The sequence below is a fragment of the Choloepus didactylus genome, chromosome 1 (genome assembly GCF_015220235.1).
Source record: "Choloepus didactylus isolate mChoDid1 chromosome 1, mChoDid1.pri, whole genome shotgun sequence".
Classification (NCBI taxonomy): Eukaryota; Metazoa; Chordata; class Mammalia; order Pilosa; family Megalonychidae; genus Choloepus; species Choloepus didactylus.
This window is the reverse complement of record NC_051307.1, coordinates 179,291,912-179,315,824: the sequence shown is the minus strand read 5'-3', so window position 1 is coordinate 179,315,824 and position 23,913 is coordinate 179,291,912. Positions and strand designations below refer to the sequence as shown.

The 23,913-nt window shown below is 33.4% G+C and overlaps 1 protein-coding gene across 7 annotated transcripts in view; it reads left to right on the top strand.

Annotated features, from left to right (window-relative positions):
- SLC4A7 (solute carrier family 4 member 7) overlaps nt 1-23,273 on the top strand; it is a 148,410-nt gene extending 125,137 nt beyond the window's left edge. For 5 of the 7 annotated variants that reach the window (XM_037846169.1, XM_037846119.1, XM_037846127.1 and 2 more), the window contains 6 exons: nt 4,526-4,594; nt 5,944-6,117; nt 7,864-7,995; nt 10,120-10,217; nt 17,954-18,061; nt 19,178-23,273. In XM_037846169.1, the coding sequence (XP_037702097.1) occupies nt 4,526-4,594; nt 5,944-6,117; nt 7,864-7,995; nt 10,120-10,217; nt 17,954-18,061; nt 19,178-19,259 (663 nt within the window). In that variant the 3' untranslated portion in view covers nt 19,260-23,273. The remainder of the gene's footprint in view (nt 1-4,525; nt 4,595-5,943; nt 6,118-7,863; nt 7,996-10,119; nt 10,218-17,953; nt 18,062-19,177) is intronic. The other 2 variants (XM_037846162.1, XM_037846154.1) reach the window with 1 other exon arrangement.
- The last annotated feature ends 640 nt before the right edge of the window (nt 23,274-23,913 follow it).

Genomic DNA, 23,913 nt, shown 5'->3' with positions numbered 1-23,913 from the left:
ACAATAGAGTATTATGATAGAAATATTCACTGAGGCCTTTAAGGAGACAGATATATATCCTTTTTCACTAAGCTCCTACTCAAGATCAAATAAATTTTCTTAGTATTTATTAACTTCCCTTACATTTAAAAAATTTTATGTGCAGATTCTACTTTATCTTGAATTCCTCTTTTGTAATGCTAGAAGTTTTTTGAGTCCTTCTTTTCACACATGGTCACATGGGTGGTAAATATCTAGAGTTCTCACATGTTTAAAAATATCTTTATTTACCCTCACATTTAAATGATAGTTGCATATGGATTTGAAGGTTTGAAAGCGTTTTCCTCTGGGCCTTAAAGTCACTGTTTCAACATTATCTAAATATCAGTGTTCCTAATGAGAAATCTGATATCGTTTTGGTTTTTGTACCTTTGCAGACATTTTCCCCCTTTCTGAAAGCTACTACAATTTTCTTTTTTCTCCTACTTTGAAATTTTACTGAGATATTTAAAGATAGATAGATAGATAGATAGATAGATACTTGCCATTTACTCTACTTGTGTCTCTGTGGGTCATTTTACTCTGAAAGTTTGTGCCTTCATCTGTGGGAATTATCTTCCATTGTGTGTTTATTCTCCCCTCTGTTGCCTGTTACTTATTTCTTCAGCTTAAGTTAGATAGATACCAGACCTTCTAGATCTGTTCTGGCATTCCTTCCCCCTTCCCCCACACTGTCTCACTATTTAAAGAAAATTCCCCCATTAGCCATATCATTGTATTGGCCTTTAATTTTCTCAACATCATTATTCCAAAATTCTGTTTATTTTTATAATTATATCTTTAGTTTCCAGCTATCTTTAAAAAAAAATTTATTTTGAAATACTTTCAAACTTAAAGGATAATTATAAAAATAACCCAAACCCTCTAGAGTGAACTCCAAAATACCCAACTCTCCCAGACACCCAGAGCCCCAATTTTAAATTTGCCAATTTGCCACATCATTCTGTTTGTCCATCTGTCAGTATATCAGTCCATTTTCTATATGCTTGAATTGTTTACATCATGTTCCTTGAACACTTATTACTGCCATGTATATTTCCCAAGAATCAGCATATCATGTAACCACCTTACTGCAGTTATCAAGTTAAAGAAATTTAACATTGTTGTGAAGCTTATAGTCTCTATTCTAATTTTTTCATATGTCCCAGTAATTCTTTTTGTCTTTTTGGGCTTTTTCTCCTCTCTTGCTAGATCCTGTCCAGGATCATGTGTTGCATTAATAGTCATTGTCTGTTTAGTTGCTCTTTTTTTTTTAATTGTGGAAATGTATATGCCACATAAACTTCCCCATTGCAACTACTACTAAGCATGCCATTCATTGGGAATAATCACATTTACAATGTTTTGGTTATGTCACCACTTTCCATTACTGAAACTTTCCCATCTCCCTGAACAGAAACTCTACACTAGTTATGGACTAACTCCCCATTCAACCTGTCCCCCCATCCCTCTCAACCCCTTCTCTAATTTCTATCTGTCTGAGCTTACATATTCTTTGGTATTTTCTTTGTAATAACCATGGGGCTGAAATTTAATATCCTAAATCTATAACAATCTCGTTTGCTTGGATACTGCCTAACTTCAATAGTACACACAAACTATGTTCCTATATCCCTCTGCTCTCCCACCTTTATTTAGTTCTTGTCACAAATTACCTGTTTCTACATTAGGAGTCCTGAACCACTGATTTATCATTACATTTCATGTGTTTGCCTTTTATATCCTATAGGAAGTAAAAAAGTGGAGTTACAAACCAAAAAAAAAAAAAACAAAACAATAGTACTGGCATTTATATTTACCCATATCATTACTCTTATTGGAGATCTTTATTTCTTCATGCAGCTTTGTTCTGTCTATTGTCCTCTCAACATGCAGAGCTCTCTTTAGCATCTGTTGTAGAGCTGGTCTTAGTGGTGGTGAACCCTCTCAGCTTTTGTTTATCTGGGAATGTCTTAATCACTCCCTCACTTTTTTTTTTTTGCTTTTACAATTTTTTTTTTTTTTTTTTTACTCCCTCACTTTTGAAAGACAGTTTTGCTGAATGTGGAATTCTTATTTGGCAATATGTTTACTTTCAGCACTTGAAATATATCATCCCACTGCCCTCTTGCCTCTATGGTTTCCAATGAGAAACTGGCACTTAATTTTATTGAGGCTCCCTTGTACATGACATGTTGCTTCTCTATTGCAGCTTTTAGAATTCTCTCTTTATCTGGGGCATTCCACAGTTCTGTCATAAAATTTTGTGGAATGGGACTATTAGGGTTTATCCTGTTTGGAGTTTGTTGAGTGTCTTGCATGTGTATATTCATATCTTTTGCTAAATTTATGAAGTTTGCAGCCATTATTCCTTTGAATATTCCCTCAGTCCCTTTCTCTCTCTCTTCTCCTTCTGGATTCCCACAGTGCAATTGGTATGCTTAATGGTGTCGCAGAGGTACCTCAGAAGAAGAACTTTTTTCATTCTTTCAGTTTTCTTTTTTTCCTCTTTCTGCTCTGGATGATTTCAGTTGTGTTATTTTCAAGTTCACTGATGTTCATTCTGCTAGCTCTAATCTGCTGTTGAACCCCTCCATGGAATTCTTAATTTCTGTTACTATAGTCTTCAGCTCTGTTTGGTTCCTTTTCATAATTTCCATCTGTCTAATAATTTTTCTGATTTCCTTTAATTCTTTGTCCTCCTTTTAGCTCTTTGAGCATATTTGGGACTTTTTAGGTTTTTCCTAATGCTTTAATCTTCTCCTTTGCTTTGGGCCACCACTTTGTTTCTTTTTATGTTTTGTAATCTTTTGTTGAAACCTGGACATTTTGATATTTTAATGTATTATCACTAGAATTTAGTCTCTGAGGCATCTGTTCTTGAAGCATGTATTCAGCAAGTATTTTGATGAGCTTTCCTTTAATTCCAAGAGCTAACAGAAAAAGTAGGAGAAAACACCTTTCTTAGTCTTTGCAGATTGACCTGTGAGAGTGCTCTCCTTCACAGCTTATCCTTAACAGTGAATTTAGGGAACAGCTCAAGGCCAAAGTGTAGCAGCCTCCCTGATCCTCTCTGCACATGCATCTTTTCTTGGTCATGCACATGTGGCCCTAGAAATTCCTTTTACGCAGATACAAATGTCCCTTCTTCATAGGAAACAGTTTCCTCAGGGTCCTGGGCACTGTACTGTATATCCTATAGCCAGCAGTCCCTTGCCTCAGGCAGCCATGACTTGACTGCCCTCCCACAGTGTTCTAAATGAGAGCTCTGTGGACTACCTTCTGCATACATGCAGGTTGAGTTCTGGGATGGCAAACCTAAGACAAGTGCCCTGGTTCAGTTTCTAGGCTACCCCTAGAGGGATTAGGGCATACATACAAGCTCCTTCCAGAACTAGGACCAGGGACCCACCCTGGGAGCACGGGCCAGCTCCATGGGGATTGGTGAAGGGATGGGGGAGGAGCCCACTAGGGTGCCCAAAATCCTACTGTTTTTAAATGGCTTTTTTCTTGATTCAGCGCCTGCCCTCTTACTGCAGTTGTCTGACAGGTTATTGGAGCTTTGACAAAGGTATTTCTTCTAGTTCTTGCTGCTTGTTCAAGGTTTCTTTGGGGAGTGAGGCCCTGAAGCATTTTACTTTGCTATGCCTCTGGGGCAGAGACCTCCAACTGCTTTTTTTTTGTTCTGATTATTCTTTTTTTCTAGTATTCCGAAGTTGCTTAACAGATAAAATATCAGAGGATAATTGATTAGACTTTTTATTATAAAGAATGTGTTTTCTTCTCTTCCCAGCTCATTTCTTTTTCTTCCAGGGTCCTTTGAAATGACATTAGTAGGATGGTTAGTAGAGGTAGAGGGGATATGGGTATCCTCCGGAGTTGATAGGTCCTTTTCCCTCACAATTGTTGACTGTAGTTGTTGTAAATGGATGGGGCCTGTTAATAGCTAGGCTTTCCCTGTAGGATGTTAGGTAGATGTTCTGGGATCTCCATAACTGCCAAGTATGTAGACTTTATTCTGGGGAGTGGAGTTCAACTCTTGTGTTCTGTGAGAGGTACTGTTAATAGTCCCTGTAGTAGGGGTTAGTGATAGTACAAATAGTAATGGCTAATACTTTTTGAGTGATGTGTACTATGTTCTTTTCTGAATGTTTTATGAGTTTGAAGTTATTAAATGTTTATAAGATATGATTGGAAACTAAAGCACCGAGAGGTTAAGTAATGCCCAGGCTCTAGCTTTTGAAACCAAGTAATCTGACTGTAGGCCCATGTTCTTAACCACTGTACATGTTCCCTTTTCAGAAAGGAACACATCGAAGATGGACAGTTTTTCAAGAAGTTAATTTTTATTAGCATTTTCTGTATTTATAGAAAAATTAGGTCAACTAAGTCTCATCACTGAAAGATTTCTTAATTCTATCCCCATAGGAAACACGTTGACTGTTTTTGTATATTTATTACTGTGAAATTGTAACAGGAGTTCTAATTAGTTTTGTTTCACTTACAGTTTATTCCAATGCCTGTTCTATATGGTGTTTTCCTTTATATGGGAGTTTCCTCATTAAAAGGAATTCAGGCAAGTCCTAAGTATTATTCTTGACTCTTTAATACTTTAGGAGCAGGTTAGTTTTCCAGCTGGTGATTTCAAATCCACTTTTGCCAAATGATTGTTGCTTACTGCACATTTTTGTTTCCAAAAGGTGAGATCATGAACTGAGATGATCATTATCTATTTTTAATTGAAGTCAATGAAAGGCCCTGTAACTCTCAATAAGGACTAACATAGTGAGAGGAATGGAGGATCAAAGATTGGGATGGGAGGAAAAGTGCTGTTTCTGACGTAAAGGACAGCAATTCCAGAGCTTAAAAAGAAAAGGAAGATGATAGTTTTCAATAAAAATGATAATAACCTGCCATTTGTGTGGTGCTATATAGTTTATAAAACCAAGCGCATAAATTGTTTTCTGTGCTCCTCAAAAAAAACACTGGAGAGCAGGGAGGAAAGTTTTCCTAATTTTTAAAATCAGGAAACAGAAATAAAGGGACTTAACAAGATTGTTAGCTAAGTAAGCAATGGAACCAGGGCTAGAACCCAGTGCTTTCACTACTTTCTTTTGTCTTATTTATAATATGTCCTGGAAAACAACTAGGTACAACTTATTAAGATATGTATGAATTCAATTTTACTGTAAAACATTTAGATCATAAAGCTCATTAGCACCACAATTTTGTAAGTGACCACCTGCTGTCATGAAGAGAGTATGTTGTCTAAAGTTGCCAACTAATGGCTGACAAGACTCAGAGGCAGCATCTTTATTTTTTCAACACAGTCCATGATCTACTTTCCACTGATAAAAACAATCTCATTGTGTCATTTGATTTTTACAACAATTTTATGAGTTAGGAGGGGCTGATCTTATCCCCAATTTATAAATGAGAAAATTGAAGCTCAAAAAACCTAGGTTTGCTTGTTGCATTTTCAGTGAACAAGGAATAGGTCATTGGGACCTCAGTTATTTTCACAGAATTGGGAATGTTAGACTTTAAAAAACTATAGTTATTCAGAGTTACTCTTTTATTGTATCTATTGGAAAACGATTTTTAAAGATTAAATGACTTGCTCATTTGATTATAACACATAAATTCATATCAATATTTTAATCCCTGAAATTAAAACATTTTGATTTAAGTTTTCTGACTAAATTAATTATATTAGTTTAAGTAATTTCCTTGACTGTTTTTTCTTCCTTATATCCAGAGATTCAATGTGGAAATATTTTCTTATAGCATTCGAATGTATAAGGAAGTTACAGTTTAAACTTAATGCACAAAACCCTAAAGTTGAATATAATTTCTTTTCTTAAATAGCAGAAATATTATTTTTGTTGAAAACTTATTCTTTTTTTTCTTCCATTCTATATATAGTTTTTTGACCGTATAAAATTATTTGGAATGCCTGCTAAGCATCAGCCTGATCTGATATACCTCCGTTATGTGCCTCTCTGGAAGGTCCATATTTTCACAGTCATTCAGCTCACTTGTCTGGTTCTTTTGTGGGTGATAAAAGCTTCAGCTGCTGCTGTTGTTTTTCCCATGATGGTAAGTTTTTCAGGCTTAGTTTCTCACTAATTAATAAGATTTTTGTCTGTTTTGATAGCAGTTATTTTATTAATATTTGTAACTGACTTTGAGAAAAGAGTAGCCCATTTTAAGTACCTTAGGTTTCTGGAAATGCAAATTAGCCATTTCTAGTTGTAAACCAACCCTAATGTTTTCCAAATTGAATTTTCTTGTCAATTTCTAATGTTTTTTTCTTTAATCCCTGAGCCATAGAACTCTGTTTTGCATTTTTAAACAACTTTAGAATTTAGGAAGTTAGTGGAACAAATATGATAGCCAAATGTATAGAAATAAAAGCACCACAGTGTAAGTCTAGAAGTATAAATAATGTTTATTACAGAGTTGTTTGAAGGGGCAAAAAAGTAGTAGGTAACCTAAATGTTAATCAGTAGAAGAATGAATGAAAAAATTATAGCTTAGATGATATATAAACTATTATGTGGTTACCAAAAAGAAGGTTAGTTCTGTATATTTTGTCCCATGAGAATATCCATGATATATTATTAAGTGATTAGGGTAAGTTTAGAGAGATGTGTATAATTTGAATCTCTCTTCTTAACATGACAAAAGAAAAACATCTCCCAAATTATATACTGGGTGTATTGTTTTATGACCCCAGGGAAAGATGTGGAAACACTCACACCAGGCTGTTGGCAATGGCTCATCCTCCCTGCCTTCCTTCACCTCCCCCATCCCTCCCTCCTGTTTCTCACTCTCCCGTGTCCCCCTCTTCTTTCCTCTTCCCTTCCTTCTTTCCCTTTCCCTCCCCTCCTTTTACTTTATGACTATATTAGTCACCTACTATTTGTCTAGGCATTGTTGTAGGTGCTAGAAACTCAGTAGTGAAGAAAATAGGCAAAAAATTCTTGCTGTCCATGAAGGTTACATTCTAGTAAAAGGTTCAAGTGGAAAATGAGGTTGAGAGAAGAAACAGGGACAAATAACAATACAAAAAGAAAACATAATCGTATTTAGTGAGTAAATGTATACAATGTCATTTTAAAATATCACTGGAAATATGTAAATTTGATTATGTATCAAATGATAAGGTGAGCATTGTGGACAGTTTTATTGTTGATATTGGTTGTTAGTTTAGATGAAGTGTTTGTAATGAACTATTTAAAAATAAAACTATGATGCTTTTGAATTCGTATTTTTTATAATGGGTAATAAATTTTATTATTTTAGTCATTTAGCCATTGAATTTTACTCAGATGAATCAGATTCAGTTTTAATGACATTAAATAGTGGCATCTCAGACTCCTAGTCAACCAAGGCTAAGGAAGGTGCTGAACCTCATACTGAGTAGCCTGGTCATTTATTTTATATCTGCTAAATGCAGTGCACCAAGAATTAGAAATATTAAAACAAAAACAGTGTCTGTTCTTGAGGGTCATTGAGAAGTTCCCTGCTTTCTTGCAGAGGAGTTACTGTGTGTTGTAAGTATTAGAGTATGCTAATATTTCTTCATTGTCCATGCATGCAGAAGTTAAAATTGCCGTTTTCTTTTTTCTTCCTTTATAGTTTTTCTTTGATCAGAAATTTCAAAAAAATAAATTAGGTGACTCAGTTGTTTTGAAATGAGATGAAATCATTTTTAAACAAAATATATGAACTTCTTCATTATTTGTATGATTTATAAATAATTTTGTTCTGTGTTTAAGAGATAAAATTTCTTTTTAGATGTTGCTGAATATTCTGTCCTCTCCCCCACTTTTTTAAAAGGTACTTGCATTAGTCTTTGTTCGCAAGCTAATGGACCTGTGTTTCACAAAGAGAGAACTTAGTTGGCTTGATGATCTCATGCCAGAAAGTAAAAAAAAGAAAGAAGATGACAAAAAGAAAAAAGAGAAAGAGGTAAAAAGTCAAGAATTTTATATGTACACCATTTACTTATTGTTTAATGTTTTGTACCATATAGCAGATGCTATTCTAATCACTTGACTTGAATTAACTCCTTTAATCTTCAAATAAGAACGTTGTTATGAAGTGCAAGTACTGTTATTCTCATTTTACAAAAAGGGAAACTGAGACATAAAAAGGTTAGGTAACTTGTCCTAAACATATGCTCTTAGCCATTTTACCATCTTGGCCCTCCATAGTCCTTGACACATGAATACTTTTCTGAAATTACTTATCAGCAACCAGAAGAATTAGAGATTTTAGCAGTTTTAAAACATGGTTATATAAAATAATTCTACATAATAACCTATCCTCTAATTTTACCTTAAATACATAAACACATTTTTAGTATACATTTTAATTTTAACAGCCTTCTAATAATTTCATTCATAATGACAAAAAAGACTTTAAGCAAATACCATTTTACAAAAACACAAGGCGTTAATCTTTACATGCAGTATTATGTGCTGTTAGTTAATTGGTATACAGTGGTTTAAACATTATTACTTTATTCTGAATTTGACTTTTTTTTTGATAACCAACTTAGTGCCATCACTTAGTAAGAAGGAAAAGTAGGCACTGATTGTGTATCATAGATGATTTCATTGATTTTAGTTCCTGGTTGAATTTTCCCATTCAGAATATTGTTTGAACATCAAAGATAAGAAAGATGCATTTTTAAATTGTGGTTCTGTCTAAATAACGACCTTAAAATTACTGGTTTTATGTTTACTTTTCAACAGAAAATATGAGTTCTAGTTAGAATACTAATTTGAATTGAGACTTCAATATTTTAAAAATAAGATTTTTGTTTTCTTCAAGCCTGTCTTCTATATGTAAAGGTTTATAAGCTTTTTTTAATTTTCCCAATAGGATATAATTTATTTATAAAATGTGTCAGTAAAATTGCCTATTTATTACTTCTTAATCAGATAAAATAAGATTCAGTAGTATATAAATAGGCAACAAATATATAAAAGTGGCCTAAGCACAAGAGTTTATTCTCTCACATAGAAGTAGTCTTGGAAATAAGTGATCTAGTGTGATGGCTCCACAAAGTCATCAGGAGCTAAGGCCGCTTTATTTCTTTTCTCCTGACCTCACAGTTTTCATTTTCCAATTCATTCCATGGCTGTGCTAGCTGCATGATAGCTGTCATGTAAGCACTAGAGACGGCAGGAAGGAAGAAAGGGGAAGCAGGCAAAAAGAGCTTTACTCCACTGTCTTTTTTTTAAGGAGTCTTCCCAGAAATGTCATCCAATAAATTCTGCTTGCATCACACAGCCAACTGAGTTGCAAGAAATGCTTGGAAATTTAGTTGTAGGTTTTTGTTGATGTTGTTTGTTTATTTTGTTTTGTTTTAAGTTAGGCACATTGTCACCTCAAAATAATGGAAGTTCTGTTAGTAAGGAAGAAGAGAATGAATGTTTGTTTGAAAACTTTCAGTCACTCCTACACTGCCTTGCCCCCCATCCCTCATTATCATTTTGTCATGATTTTGGTCCATGTCACCTATCCCAGTGGTTCTCAACTTGGGGTGACTCTTTAACCCCAGGAGACATTTTGAAATCAAGTCTGAGACATTATTGGTTGTCACAACCTGAGGAGGTGGCTAATGGCATCTGGTGAGTAGAGCCACAGGACAGCTCCCTTTACCAACGACTTACCTGATCCTAAGTGTCAGTGTTGCTGAGGTTGAGGAACCCTGCCTTACACAAATGAGATTTTGCTTATATAGTGTTGTGATGCGAGACATGTGATTTCACAAAATTTTCTCTCCCTTTTTATACCTACTTAATAATTGACAATCAGATGTATTTATATAGTGAAATTGCTTTTTAAGTAGTATTTATGCTTTACTTATAGAAATGAAGTTGTGTCATTTAAAGTTATTTCTAAGTGGTTGTTTTCATGATACAATACGTTTTCAGAGTAGTAAAATGAACTCTGGGCAGATATGTTTTATTTAAATAATATCGTCATTTTGGGTTTCTAATTCTTTAAGATATCAATATATATTAATTTATCCTCCTGGAAATAATCTGGGAAAAGTAATCTTTTCACATATGTACTCTAAAGGAAGCTGAACGAATGCTTCAAGCTGATGATGATACTGTGCACCTTCCATTTGAAGGGGGAAGTCTCTTGCAAATTCCAGTTAAGGCCCTAAAATATAGGTGAGACACTCTTTATTTAGTAAAGCATATTTTATGTATTTGTCAAGTGCACAAATAAACCATGTAATGTACTTTCGAGAAATGATGTCTTGTTTTTAAAAAAATGATAAAATCTGCATCTGGCACATCAACTAGAAAAGGGCTGCATGCAATTTGAAAAGTAAGTACAGTGCTCTTTCTCTGCTAGGTTATAGGTAGGAGTGAAGAAGAAGCTGGACTTGGACAAGAGCCTTAAACTAACTTCCATGCCAAGCTGATGAGATTTGCTTTTCTTCCATTACTCCACATGTCTTAGTGAAGCTTAAAAGCAGAATTCTCGGAATATTCCCATGCAGTAATACAGCTTTTTCCTTTCTGTTCTTCATTAAGGCTGGGGTCAGTGGGTGCGGAAACAAAAATTTGTAATCCATTTGCTAATAACTTTCTGATTTGCAACCCTGTTTCGAGACCGTAGAACTCTTCCTAGTTTTCAGTCATGTGATTTGACTTTTGACAGGTTATGGAAAACTTAATACATTTTCATCTATAATTTATCATGTATGATTTTTGGTGATCTATATGTAAATTTAAGAACTAAAAATAGAAGTTAGGAAATACAAAATTTTGTAGTTTTAAAAGATAAAGAAAACATATCTTATGTATGCACACATTTGGTATTCCACTTCTGATCAGCTATTCTTAGTAGAGAGATCAGTTTTTAGTGTAAATGTTTGTTGATATTTAATTTGCTTTATGATATTCAACTTGCTTTATAATCTTTTTATTAACTTTTTATTATGTTTATTATTTTATTATTTATTATTTTATTATTGTTTTTATTATTTTTAACTATTGTTTATGGCTTTTATAGAGGTCACATTTAGAGTTGCACATATTGATTTGTTTTGATAAACTGATTTGTTGTCAAGTGGTTTTCTTCTACACTTTTCTTTTTTGCTGTTAATTTTCATTACTGGTATTATTTGTGTCGCTTTTCGTGATTTTCCTTCAAATCTTTACATGCTTTAAACTACATAGGAAGTATAAAGATCTTACTATCTAACACTTCAGTCCTCTGCTTTACTAGGTTCTGTAAATGTTTGTTAAATGAATAAACATATTAACTTTAGTGGTTATACTTCTAAAGAGAAAATAAAAACTGCCATGATGCTTGTTAATTACTCTCACCAATTTGCTGAGGTTATTTACCATTTAATTTCCATATTCCGCAGTATTGTTTTTTCAGTGTGATTACTCATGGACTTTGATATATTTGAGTGGAGTCTATACTTAAATCTGATATTTAACAAAAATTAATGGGTATCTTAGTCTGATATTTAACAAAAATTAATGAGTATCTGTATTTTCACTCTTGCTTTTTAAGTGGTGACAATGAGCCATGGTTAATGCTGCTTTGCTTAAAATTTTGAACATCAAGAAATGCCAGGAAATGGCAGACCTGTTTATCAGAATTTTAAATTAAAGAGCTTTGAATTATTTGCCATACAGATTAAATGAGATGATAAAGCTTTGGGAAACTTGAAAGCTCTATAAAATATGAAAATTTATTTCAAGTAGGAAAAATTTTTCCCATCTAGTTTTATTTAGGGGGAAAAATGTGGAATGTATACTTTCTTCAAGCAATGCCTTAATTTCTACTAATGGGAAAGTTCTACTTAGAATGGGACATCTAGAAGCTAGAAAACTTCAACATTTCTTCTCTTCAGTTGTTTGAAGTTGGCAGACAAGCAAGTATACATTTACTCAGGGTAGGCAGAGGTTCAGGCTGTATGGCTCTGCCGTTTGTGAACTTGAACATTCAAAATTTTGTGAACTTGAAAAAAATTGATTTGGTGAATATAGCAACTGTTTTTTAAAGACTCTTCAATGGCCATTTCAATACTGTTCTGCAATCTTACATTTTTTATGATTCTGATTTGAAGTGTGAATAAAGCTAGTGCTTTCTAAATGACTGCTAATTAGTCACTTGTAATCTATCTGCCATCACATTGCTAATTTAACCATTATCTGATATGATATTTGTATTTGTAGCTTATTTACATGAAATTTTTTACTTTGGGTGAAGAAGCAGAGTTTGTAATATATCTCCATTAACTTCATTGTATTTTCATATTACTTGGGTTGAAAACTTTGAGCCCCACATTCACAATTTACAATACCATCATTTTCAATTTGGATCTTGAAGTAATTTTTGCAATATTTCACAGAGACATAGGAATGGTCACATTTGTGCCTTATAGTAATAAAAGGACAATATTATATGGTTTTATTAAAAAGCAGTTTTATTGAGATATATTAATATACCACGTACTCCCTCCAAAGTGTACAGTCAGTGGCTTTTAGTATAACCGCAGAGTTGTACATTCATCACCAGAATCAATTTTAGAACGTTTTTATTTCTCCAAAAAGAAAAACCCCATACCCCTTAGCAGTCTTAGCAGTCACCTCTCAGTCCCTCTATCTCTTCCCAGCCCTACATAACCACTAATCTAATTCTGTCTCTATAGATTTATTTTATTTATATTTACATTTTATATAAATGGAATCATACAAATCGTATTTTGTGTCTGGTTTCTTTCACTTAGCATAGTGTTTTTTCAAAATTATTGTTACTTTTCTTTAATTACAGAAATTGTAGGTTTACAGAAAAGTTATGTAAAAAATAGTGTTCCCATATACCCTCCTATTGTTGACACTTTGCATTAGTGTGATACCTTTGTTACAGTTGATGAAAGAATATTAAAATATTACTGTTAACTATGGTCCATAGTTTATATTAGGTATATTTTTCCCGTATACCACCCTTTATTAACACCTTGTAATAGGGTACATGGGTACATTTGATCATGAAAGAACATTCTTGTATTTGTAACAGTAACCCCCATCAGTCCTTCGCAACAGGGTTCATTGTGTTATCTAGTCCCATGTTTTATCTTCTAATAGTATTATAAGCTTTTGATATTGAGAAATTTAAATTAACACCTTGACACTAAAAATGCAAATGCCAACTAAAAGCCAGTATAAGGCTGTTTTTTGTGTTTTCTGTTTAAATATTTTCAGTCCTTTGTTTTCAATTTTAAAATGTCACCTTCCCCGGCATTTTTTTTTAAATGCAGTTTCATTGAGATATATTCACACAGCATAGATGCCATCATCCCATGGTTGTACATATAGCCCCATGATAAAATTAGAACATTTTCATTACTCAAGAAAAGAAATAAAAATAAAAAAGAAAACCCTAATCCTCCCATGCTCCTTATCCCCTCATATTCTTAACCTGTAGTGTTGGTGTGGTACATTTGTTACTGTTGATGAAAGAGTATTAAAATATTACTGTTAATTATAGTCCATAGTTTGTAATAGTTACATTCTTTCCCATATACTCCTCTGTTATTAGCTCCTTATAATAATGCCATACATCTGCACTAGTTCATGAAAGAGCTTTTTTATATTTGTACAGTTAATCACAGACATTGTCCACCACAAGATTCACTGTGTTATACAATCCCATGTTTTAACCTCTAACTTTCCTTCTGTTAACATACATGACTCTTTCCACCACACTTACACACCATTCAGCACTGTTAATTATTCTTACAATAATGTGCTACTGTCACCTCTGCTCATTTCTAAACATTTAAGTTCACTGTAGTTAAACATTCTGCAAATATTAAGCAGCCACTCCCCATTTGATAGCCTCATTCTCTTTCCTGTTAGCCTATATTCTATATTTTATGAATTTACATATTATAATTAGTTCATATCAGTGAGATCATAAAATATTTGTCCTTTTGTGTCTGACTTATTTCACTTAACATAGTGTCCTCAAGGTTCATCCATGTTGTCTCATGCTTCAGGACTTCATTCCTTCATACTGCTGAATAATATTCCGTCGTATTTTTATACCACATTTTGTTTATCCATTCATCAGTTGATGGACACTTGGATTGTTTCCATCTTTTGGCAATTTGTGAATAATACTGTGCAAATGTCTGTTCTTGTCTCTGCTTTCAGTTCTTCTGGGTATATCCTGAGTAGCGGGATTGCCGGCAGTAAGGCAACTCGATGTTTAGCTTCCTGAGGAACTGCCAAACCGTCTTCCACAGCAGCGGTACCATTTTACATTCCCACCAGCAGTGAATAAGTGTTGCAATTTCTCCATGACTCTCCAACACTTGTAGTTGCCTGTTTGTTTACCTAGCAGCCATTCTAGTGGGTATGAGATGATATTTTCATTGGGGTTTTGATTTGCATTTCTCTAATGGCTAGTGTAGATGAGCATCTTTCATGTGCCTCTTAGCCATCTGTATTTCCTCTTTGGAGAAATGTCTGTTCATGTCCTTTGCCCATTTTTTAATTGGGTTGTTTGTCTTTTTATTGTTGAGTTGTAGGATTTCTTTATATATGTACTGGATATCAAATCCTTATCAGATACGTGGTTTCCAAATATTTTCTCTCATTGAGTCGGTTGCCTTTTCACCCTTTTGACAAAGTCCTTTGAAGACTGAAGTATTTGAGTTTGAGGAGTTCCCATTTACCTATTTTTTCTTCCATTGCTCGTGCTTTGGGTGTAAAGGCTAAGAAACTACTGCCTATCACTAAATCTTGAAGGTGTTTCCCTACCTTTTCTTCTAGGAGTTTTTTGGTCCTGGTTCTTATATTTAGGTCTTTGATCCATTTTGAGTTAATTTTTGAATAGGGTGTGAGATATCTTTTGGTTATGGATATCCAGTTCTCCCAACACCACTTATTGAAGAGACTGTTCTGCCCAGTTGAGTGGGCTTGGGCACCTTGTCAAAAATTAATTGACCTTAGATCTGAGGGTCTTTTTCTGAGTTCTCAGTTTGATTCTGTTGATCAATATGTCTATCCTTATTCAGTACTATGCTGTTTTGAGCACTGTGCTTTAAAGTCAGGAAGTGTGATACCTCCTTGTTCATTCTTCTTTTTCAAGAAGTTTTTGCCTATTTGAGGCCCCTTACCCTTTCAAATAAAACTGGTAATTAGCTTTTCCATTTCTGAAAAGTAGTGTCTTGGAATTTTGATTGTTATTGCATTGAATCAATGCCATTTAGCCTTTCAGTCCATGAACATGAATGTCTTTCCATTTATTCAGGTCTTCTTTGATTTCTTTTAGCAATGTTTTGTAGTTTTCTGTGTACAAGTCCTTTACATCCTTGATTAGGATTATTCCCAGTTATTTGATTCTTTTAGGTGCTATTGTAAACGGATTTTTTTTCCTAATTACCTCCTCAGATAGGTCATTTCTTGTGTCTAGAAACACCATTGATTTTTTTTAATTCTTTTTTTTTAATTCAGTTTTATTGAAATATATTCACATACCATACAATCATCCATGATGTACAATCAACTGTTCACAGTACCATCATATAGTTATGCGTTCATCACCCCAATCAATTTTTGAACATTTTCCTTACATCGGAAAGAATCAGAACAAGAATAAAAATAAAAGTAAAAAAGAACACCCAAATCACCCCCCATCCCACCCTATTTTTCATTTAGTTTTTGTCCCCATTTTTCTACTCATCCATCCATGCACTAGATAAAGGGAGTGCAATCCACGAGGTTTTCACAATCACACTGTCACCCCTTTTAATCTAAATTGTTATAGAATCATCTTCAGGAGTCCAGACTACTGGGTTGGAGTTTGATAGTTTCAGGTACTTACTTCTAGCTATTCCAATACATTAAAACCTAAGAGATGTTACCTGTATAGTGCATAAGAATGTCCACCAGAGTGACCTCTTGACTCCATTTGAAATCTCTCAGCCACTGAAACTTTATTTTGTTTTATTTTTCATCCCCCTTTTGGTCAAGAAAATATTCTCAATCCCACGATGCCTGGTCCAGATTCATCCCCGGGAGTCATATCCTGCATTGAGATCACCTGCCAAGGTAGCTTAGTTAGAGAGAGAGGGCCGCATCTGAGCAACAAAGAGGCACCCAGGGGGAGACTCTTAGGCACAACTATATGCAAGTTTAGCCTCTCCTTTGCAGCAACGAGCCTCATAAGGGCAAGTCCTATGACAGAGGGCCCTGAACATCAAACCACCAGTCCCAGTGTTTGTGACAACATCAGCATCAGTCCAGGTGAGGAAGTCCAACACTTCCGCACTTTCCCCCAGATCCTCAGGGGGGCCCTGTAAATACATTTTTATTCTCTGCCCAAATTACTTTGGGATGTGTCACTATTTCACTCTAACCTGTACTAACCTACCATATCTCACTTCCTATTCAAAGTTCCATGTAATTGTGGTGTCTGAACAAACCAACTGTAGAGTTATACTGTTTAGAAAATATAGATCCTGCACCAAATAGACATCTCTTCCCTTGGTTTCACATGGAAGTTGAAGTTTTAAAACATAGTCAGTTTCGACCTTTACCCTTTGGCCCGGTTTGCTCTAGTCTTAACCAGATCTGTTTCATTCATATCACTAATTGAAGTCTGGGCTCTTTTTCAGCTTTTTGTTGTTTTTTTTTTAACAGTTGCTGTATGCACTAATACTGACGTTCATATCTGCCAAGCTCTACCTCTTTCAGGTGTCACAGAGATACCTGGTGTTCCAGAGACCAATCAGGTTATACACTAAGGAATCAGCATCTTATAGTTTGGAGATAGCCATTACAATTCAGGAACAGATTTGACTGCTGTAAGAGCTTACAATCTAGGGACAATTACAATAATCGTTCCCATCTTAGGCTATGTTCTAAGATTCAATTCTGAGTTTACACATTGTAGTTAGTCCATATTGAAACACCATTGATTTTTGCACGTTGATCTTGTATCCTGCCACTTTGCTGAACTCACTTATTAGTTCCAAAAGCTTTGCTGCTGTTTTTCCTGGATTTTCTAAATATAGGATCATGTCATTTGCAAATATCGACTGTTTTAATTCTTCCTTTCCAATTTGGATGCCTTTTATTTCTTTTTCTTGCCTAATTGCTCTAGCTAGAACTTCTAGCACAATGTTGAATAGCAGTGGTGACAGGGATTATCTTTGTCTTGTTCCCTATCTTAGAGGAAAAGCTTTCAGTCTCCCACCACTGAGTATGATGTTAGCTGTGGGTTTTTCATATATGCCCTTTATCATTGTGAAGAGGTTTCCTTTGATTCCTACCTTTTGAAGTGTTTTTATCACGAAAGGATGGTGAATTTTGTCAAATGCCTTTTTTGCGTCAGTCGAGATGATCATGTGGTTTGTCCTTCTCAGCATTCATTTTAAAGATTTGTAAAAGCTATGAAAAGTAAGGTATTTTTTTACCATTATCTTAATGTATCCCTACATACTTTTCATAAGATTGAAATTTGTGCCAGTTTTTAAAGTTTTCTAATTGATTTGAGGATGTATTTTTAAAAAATATCAGCACATTAATATATTCTTTTATGTTGTTTCAACAGTATTTGTATAACTAGGATAATTGTCTTTGGTTAACATTGCTCGGGTATTGCTGTGAGGCCCCAAATTGAATTCTAAAGAGAAGTTCCTTAAAGAAATCTTGTACTGGTTTTGATTGTAAAGAAAGAGGCAGTTCCCCATGTTGTGTTTATAACAGAACTGCAAAATTTTGGTGTCTTGCTAGACCTTAGTTTAAGTGCATGACAAGGTTTTCTCAACTTTAAGTGATGAATGCAAACATTTACAGATAATAAGAATGACAGTATTAATGCTTTTGCAAGTACTGAATACTAACCATAAAGTGTATTTGTTCTTCAGTGTTGATCCCTCAATTGTTAACATATCAGATGAAATGGCCAAAACTGCACAATGGAAGGCACTTTCCATGAATACTGAGAATGCAAAAGTAACCAGATCTAACATGAGGTAGCTATAACTATTTACAAATTTTCTAACTATAGCCAACTTTTAATTTACTATGAATAGCTATGCAATAAAACCATTAAATTTAACTTAGCTTATCTAATTTATATATTCTTAACAAAACCAACCTCCTCCATCTCTCTCCCCCCCACCCTCCTTCCCTTTCTACCTTCCATCCCTCCTTCTGTCCACCCCATCCATCCATCCATCCATCACTTGATTCAAATCAAGTATAGGTACTGATTATATTTTGTATTTTTTTTTGATTTATACTCTATTTCAGATAGAATTTGAGACATTTTATAATAAAAATTAATACATATACATACAGTAATATAAAATGAATATGTAAAAAATCAGAAACCATATATAGAAAGATAATTATTAGCAATTAAATAACTACTACAATTGAATACTAACCTCAGGTTTTCTGATGGTCTAGGAAAAACATGGTGTTTTCCTTATTGTGTGTTTCTTATTTGTATTTTTTAGCACCCTGTTTCTTCAGGTAAGGTAAATATTTTCCTTGAGATATTTCTGGAAGAAATTTAATACCTAGATGTAAATGCCATTAAGTTTTATAATGAACCTGCTTTGAAACTGTTACATAATCCTATCCTTAAATTTCTTGTTATGTAAACTTTTTTTCCTTTCCTTAGCTTACACATCAGGATCTTAGCCCTCAGGGATTCTGTTTTCATCATCATCAGTTCTTTAATCCCTTAGGTCTCTGGAGAAGTGAGATGTTGTCCTGCGGGATGCTCAGTCATTCATATTCAGCACATATTCAACAGATATTTATTTTGTGTACACTTTGTGCCAGACACTGTGTTGGGTGCAAGTATATTTTGCTTGGGCATCAGATCAAAACTTTTCCAGATGCGCAATCACATAGACATTTCTTTTTGGTTACTGTTCTGAGCATTTGTCTTTTGATAGGCATTGATGAGCTTTTTTCTCATTCTTTTTGTACCCCCTCTTAGAATCTTTCTTCTACTTAATATCTATCATTATAGCTTTTTCTATTTCATTATATTTTCATTACTTGTTGCTAGCCATGTTTAGAATATGATATCTGTCTCTTTCAAGACCATTTATACTCATTCTTTATTTTAATAGCCCTGAAAGACCTGTGAGTGTGAAAATCAATTTTGAAGATGAACCAACAAAGAAATACATGGATGCTGAAACTTCATTATAAAATTGAAGCAAGAGGAATTATATATATATATATTTATATATATATATATGTATATCATGTGTGTATGTGTCATGTCACTGTATATAACAATAGTGTATACCATGCTTACTATGCGTAACTGGGTTTTTTGAAGTCATGTCTTTAAGAGCACCATGGAGACTGTATATAATGAAATGGTCTTGTAGAAGTGAGGTACATGGTTCTTAATATTCAAATATTTATTTTGTTGGAATTTTTTTTCTGTTCTGCAATAGAAAATACAGGGAAATCCATTCAAACTATTTTTCTTTAAATCTGTTTCTTCAGTGGCAATTCACATCAACTTTAAGTGATATGTACTTTGTCTATATAGGTATAATTTTTTGTTCGCATTTTTAACGAGTTTCTGAAAATTTTCACATATTATTTCACTTCTGTTATTAGTTCTTGATGGGAAAAACAGGTGTTTTTATGCCAGTGTTTGGGACAAATGGTAACATGACAAAGCTTCCGTCTCGTGTGTTTCAGATATATAGATGTCCCTCATGTTTCACAAATGATGGAATTTTTTGGCCATAGAGCTGAATATAGAACAGTAGATACTTTATAGATAAGAACTGTAATTTTGATCTTTGCGTTTTTAAACTTTTTAAAGAAAAATTAAAAACCTTCCATGTTGGTTTCATTCTGACAGGTCAGATTTTATAATTTAACCCTCATACCACTCATAAGTATAAATTTTAGAAGCAATTAAACTGCAGTTTCTAATAGTTAAATTTTGTTGCCCCCATAGAAATTTTTTCTGAGTCCTTTATTAGAGCCCAGAATACCCACTTTGTCCTCTACCTTTGCTGTCTTTTCTTAAATTGGTTTAGTTTGTATTAGGTTCCAGTTCTTGATTATTTTTCTATTATAAATAGTATGATTAAATAATCAGGAGTCAGAATTCTCTCAAATGGGTTTATGATCAGTATTACTTGTGCTATTAAGAATTACCTTCCATTTTCTGTTTATGTTGTTATTCTTTCTATTGTACAGGATATATTTAATAGGTTGTTTTCTGTGATTTCATTTTTAAATACTTTATTTTAATTGATATGATGCTTATATATTATATAAACATTTGAAAAGGTAAATGTAAAGTAAATTGCTGATGTAAATAGTTGGTGCTCACTTGCATTTATGATTTATTATCTGAAAGCAGTTGACTGATTTTACATCTTTGATATAAAGTACTGCCATATTTGTATTTTAAAGGGAAATTAGACATTTTATGTATAGCTCGAATGGCATTCTTACTTTGTGTTTATTTTCTTACTTAGTTTTGGCTTTTCTGAGCTGTCTTTTTAACTTCTAGGAAATCTTTTTAGTCATCTTTTATATATTCTTAGCTCCACATGGAATAAATAAATGTTATTATTGTTAAGCCTGTAGGACTGGATGAATGCGGTTGTGAAACTGTTTGGGCAAGAGAATAATTTACAGAAACCAAATGAGTTTTGAGAAGCTACAGAATAAATGGTGATGTGATTATTAGGATAAAATTTTAATGAATTTCCATTACTCCCTTTAATCATTTATAATTAAAAGTACAAAAGTGTGAAGAATTGACCCTTATTCAGGTTCATGAGGAATGCCGAAAGTTGATACTTTAGCAGTTCTGAAGTGTTTTTAATTCATTCTAAACTACTTACCAATTAATTTAATTTCCCCACCTGAGGTCATATTGTCAGATTCTAGATAAAATACCAGATTCAACTTCTGCCTCAGATGAGAGGTTAGAAATGTAGCTGCTTTTGTTAGAAAATATAGCTGTTATTTGGTACTCCCTGAAAAAAAAGTTACTTTGTTGGCATTTGATTTAGTGTATTGCCCCTGGTGCTTGTTTTTGTTTGTGAGCGTCCACTGAAGTGATTCTTTTTTATTCATAGCAGCATAATCATTTCCAAAGACCCTGTTTGCTGCTGTTTTTAAAACTCTCCTGAGGTACCTGAGCAAGAGGATTTCCTCACATCATTTCCCTATGTGTGAACATCAAAAGGTTAACAAATGTACTTGTTTCATAGGAAGTAATTTTAAATTTTAAACTGAAAACTACCTGAAACAATAGTGTTTCTGTGATTTATTTAATTATGTATAGTAATTATCCAGTGCCAGAAAAATGAAGACTTGCAAAGTACTTTGCACTCAAAATGTTTTTACTTTGTTTCTAATTGTTAATGGTTTCTGCTTTCTTTTGACTACTTGACTTACAATATGATCTGATATGACTACTCCATTGAAGAGGAAAGGTAACTCAAGTAATTAACTGCTTGATTTATGTGGTTATGATATTTCTTCCATTATTTTTGAAAAATAATCATGGGTAGCATCCATTTCAAGACAGTGAAGGATGTAATTTAGTACTTACGTTGATTTTTAAATATTGCCTTAAATAGGTGTAAATGAGCAGTAGTAATTGCTATGTACTGATTTACCTCAAGTTGCAAAATAATTAAACCTGTACATACTCCATTTACAAAATAAATTCAAATAAACAGCCCTGCACTTTCTTAAATGCCTTGGTTTCCAGGGATGGAGCTTTGTGCTACTGAATACCCTGGCCACAGAGCCACCTCAGGATATTCTCCTCTCCACCCTATATTATTTATTTGTAGATGTCTGTTTACATAGACAATAATGAATTCTGATGTTGACCACCTGAATTTTTTTTCTTCTGAATACTGTTTCATTCTAAAATAGCAGCTTTTGAAAAAGCAATGAATTAACTTCCTTATGATAAAAGTATAATTCTCTATATTCTTTTATAATAATATTAGATGAGCTGAAGTAAAGCACAGTCTTTCGGGAGCATTTGTGTGTCTGTGTACATGTGTGTTTGTTTGTGTGAGTGATATTACTGTTCTTATAACTAAGTTTTTTAGAAAAGCTGCGGCATACTAATGTTCATATTTGCCAAGTCTTCTGTAAAACATAGGACAGATTTTTTTATGTGCTAATGTATCTATTTATAAAGCAGATTTCTTTACCACTCAAAATTATTAATTTCATTTTCTGTATTGAAAAAACATTTCTGTTTTTTCCATATATTCAAAGCTTGTATGTGTATATAATAGCTTTCTTACATTTTCCTTTCACAAAGGCAGGTTCAGAATTATGTTTAAAAAAAAAAGTTTCTGAAACTGAGATGTATCACCAGAGCTTGCCATTTGAGGGATTAGATCATGTGCATCAATTCTGTGAAAGTGTTCAACAGCTTAACAGGTGAATCTGTTTTAAAGTGCACAGATTTTGGATGTGTAAGCCATCAGTATAACATTGTAATTCACAAATGTTTATATTAAATAACTTAATGATTTAAATTTATTATGTAGATCACATCATTGTTATGCAGTACAAATATGTGAAATGTCTTTTGGTTTGTCTAATCGTTATTTATTTTTTAGAAAGAAAATTTAAAAGTTTGAAATTGTGTTCAGAATGCAAAATTTGGCAGTTTTAAAGTGAAGTCTGTTTTCTAATTTTCCAAAAAGCAAATGTGTCGGTTATAGGAAAATATGTATGTGGAAATGGAATCATCTAAATATTATTTTAAAAATTAAATGTAATTAGCACATACTGACTTCTACAGTTGACTTAGAGTAATTATTAACCCCCCCCTTTTTAAATCAGATGTATTTATCATTGATAAAACTTTTTGTGTTATGACTTTTTGTTTATTGCATCATTTTTCAAGGCTTTTTATTTTCTTTTTGGGGATGGGAGATTTGTTGTCCAGTGTTTACTGTGTGTTTGAGCAGTACAGTTACAGTTTTTATGACTTTTATAATTACAATGGTAATATTTTCTTTTGTAATAAAATCCAAATTACGTTAACTGTTTTAAAGGTAGACCTGGCATTTTGCATTTTATGAAGTATAAGTCACTAACAAGTGTATAATGTGAAATATCCTGCCTTTCAAATTCATTTCATAACTGTTAGAAAGAAACTATTTTTCGGAAATGTTGAAAGAGCAATAAAAGTCTACTGAATTAGTTGGTGGTTGCTGTGTTTACTTTGTTACTTTGATCATTAGGAGAACTTGTGTATCTTTCTCAGCTTGGGGAAATGAGTGATTGCTACATCCTGCCTCCTAATTTTCATTTGTTCTAGTGGAAGGGAGGTAGAACAGAAGAAACAGTGGAAAAAGAAAATGAAACAAAATAGCCTATGTTTCACAGTGATTTTTGATAATTAAGAAATATTGAAATTTAAAGCCCTCTTAAGAAAAGTCTATTCTGTTATTTCCCCTCTAAAAGAGAGAATCAAGTCTTGTTTTGCTTGTTTTCAGTGACTACTTTTATTACAATTTTTTTCATTAATAATAATAAATGACAGATCTTGGTTTGTTTTTCCATTTGGTGTGTACATAACACCTTCCTCCTGTGAAAATCCAGTAACTTACTATGAACTTGATAACCTTTGGAAGTGAGGTAGGGAAAGAAGCTTATGGTTTTGGAAATTCCACCTGAAAGTTCTGTTTATATTTTAGGAAAAAAATATTTTTGTCAATTTATAATTCCCATCTACAAAACTTTGAGGCTTATTTGGGAGGGGAGGAAAAAAGGAAAGAAAATAGTGAGTTTCTCACTCAATTCTGTTTCATCTTGCCCATCAAGGCATATCCAGTTCTTT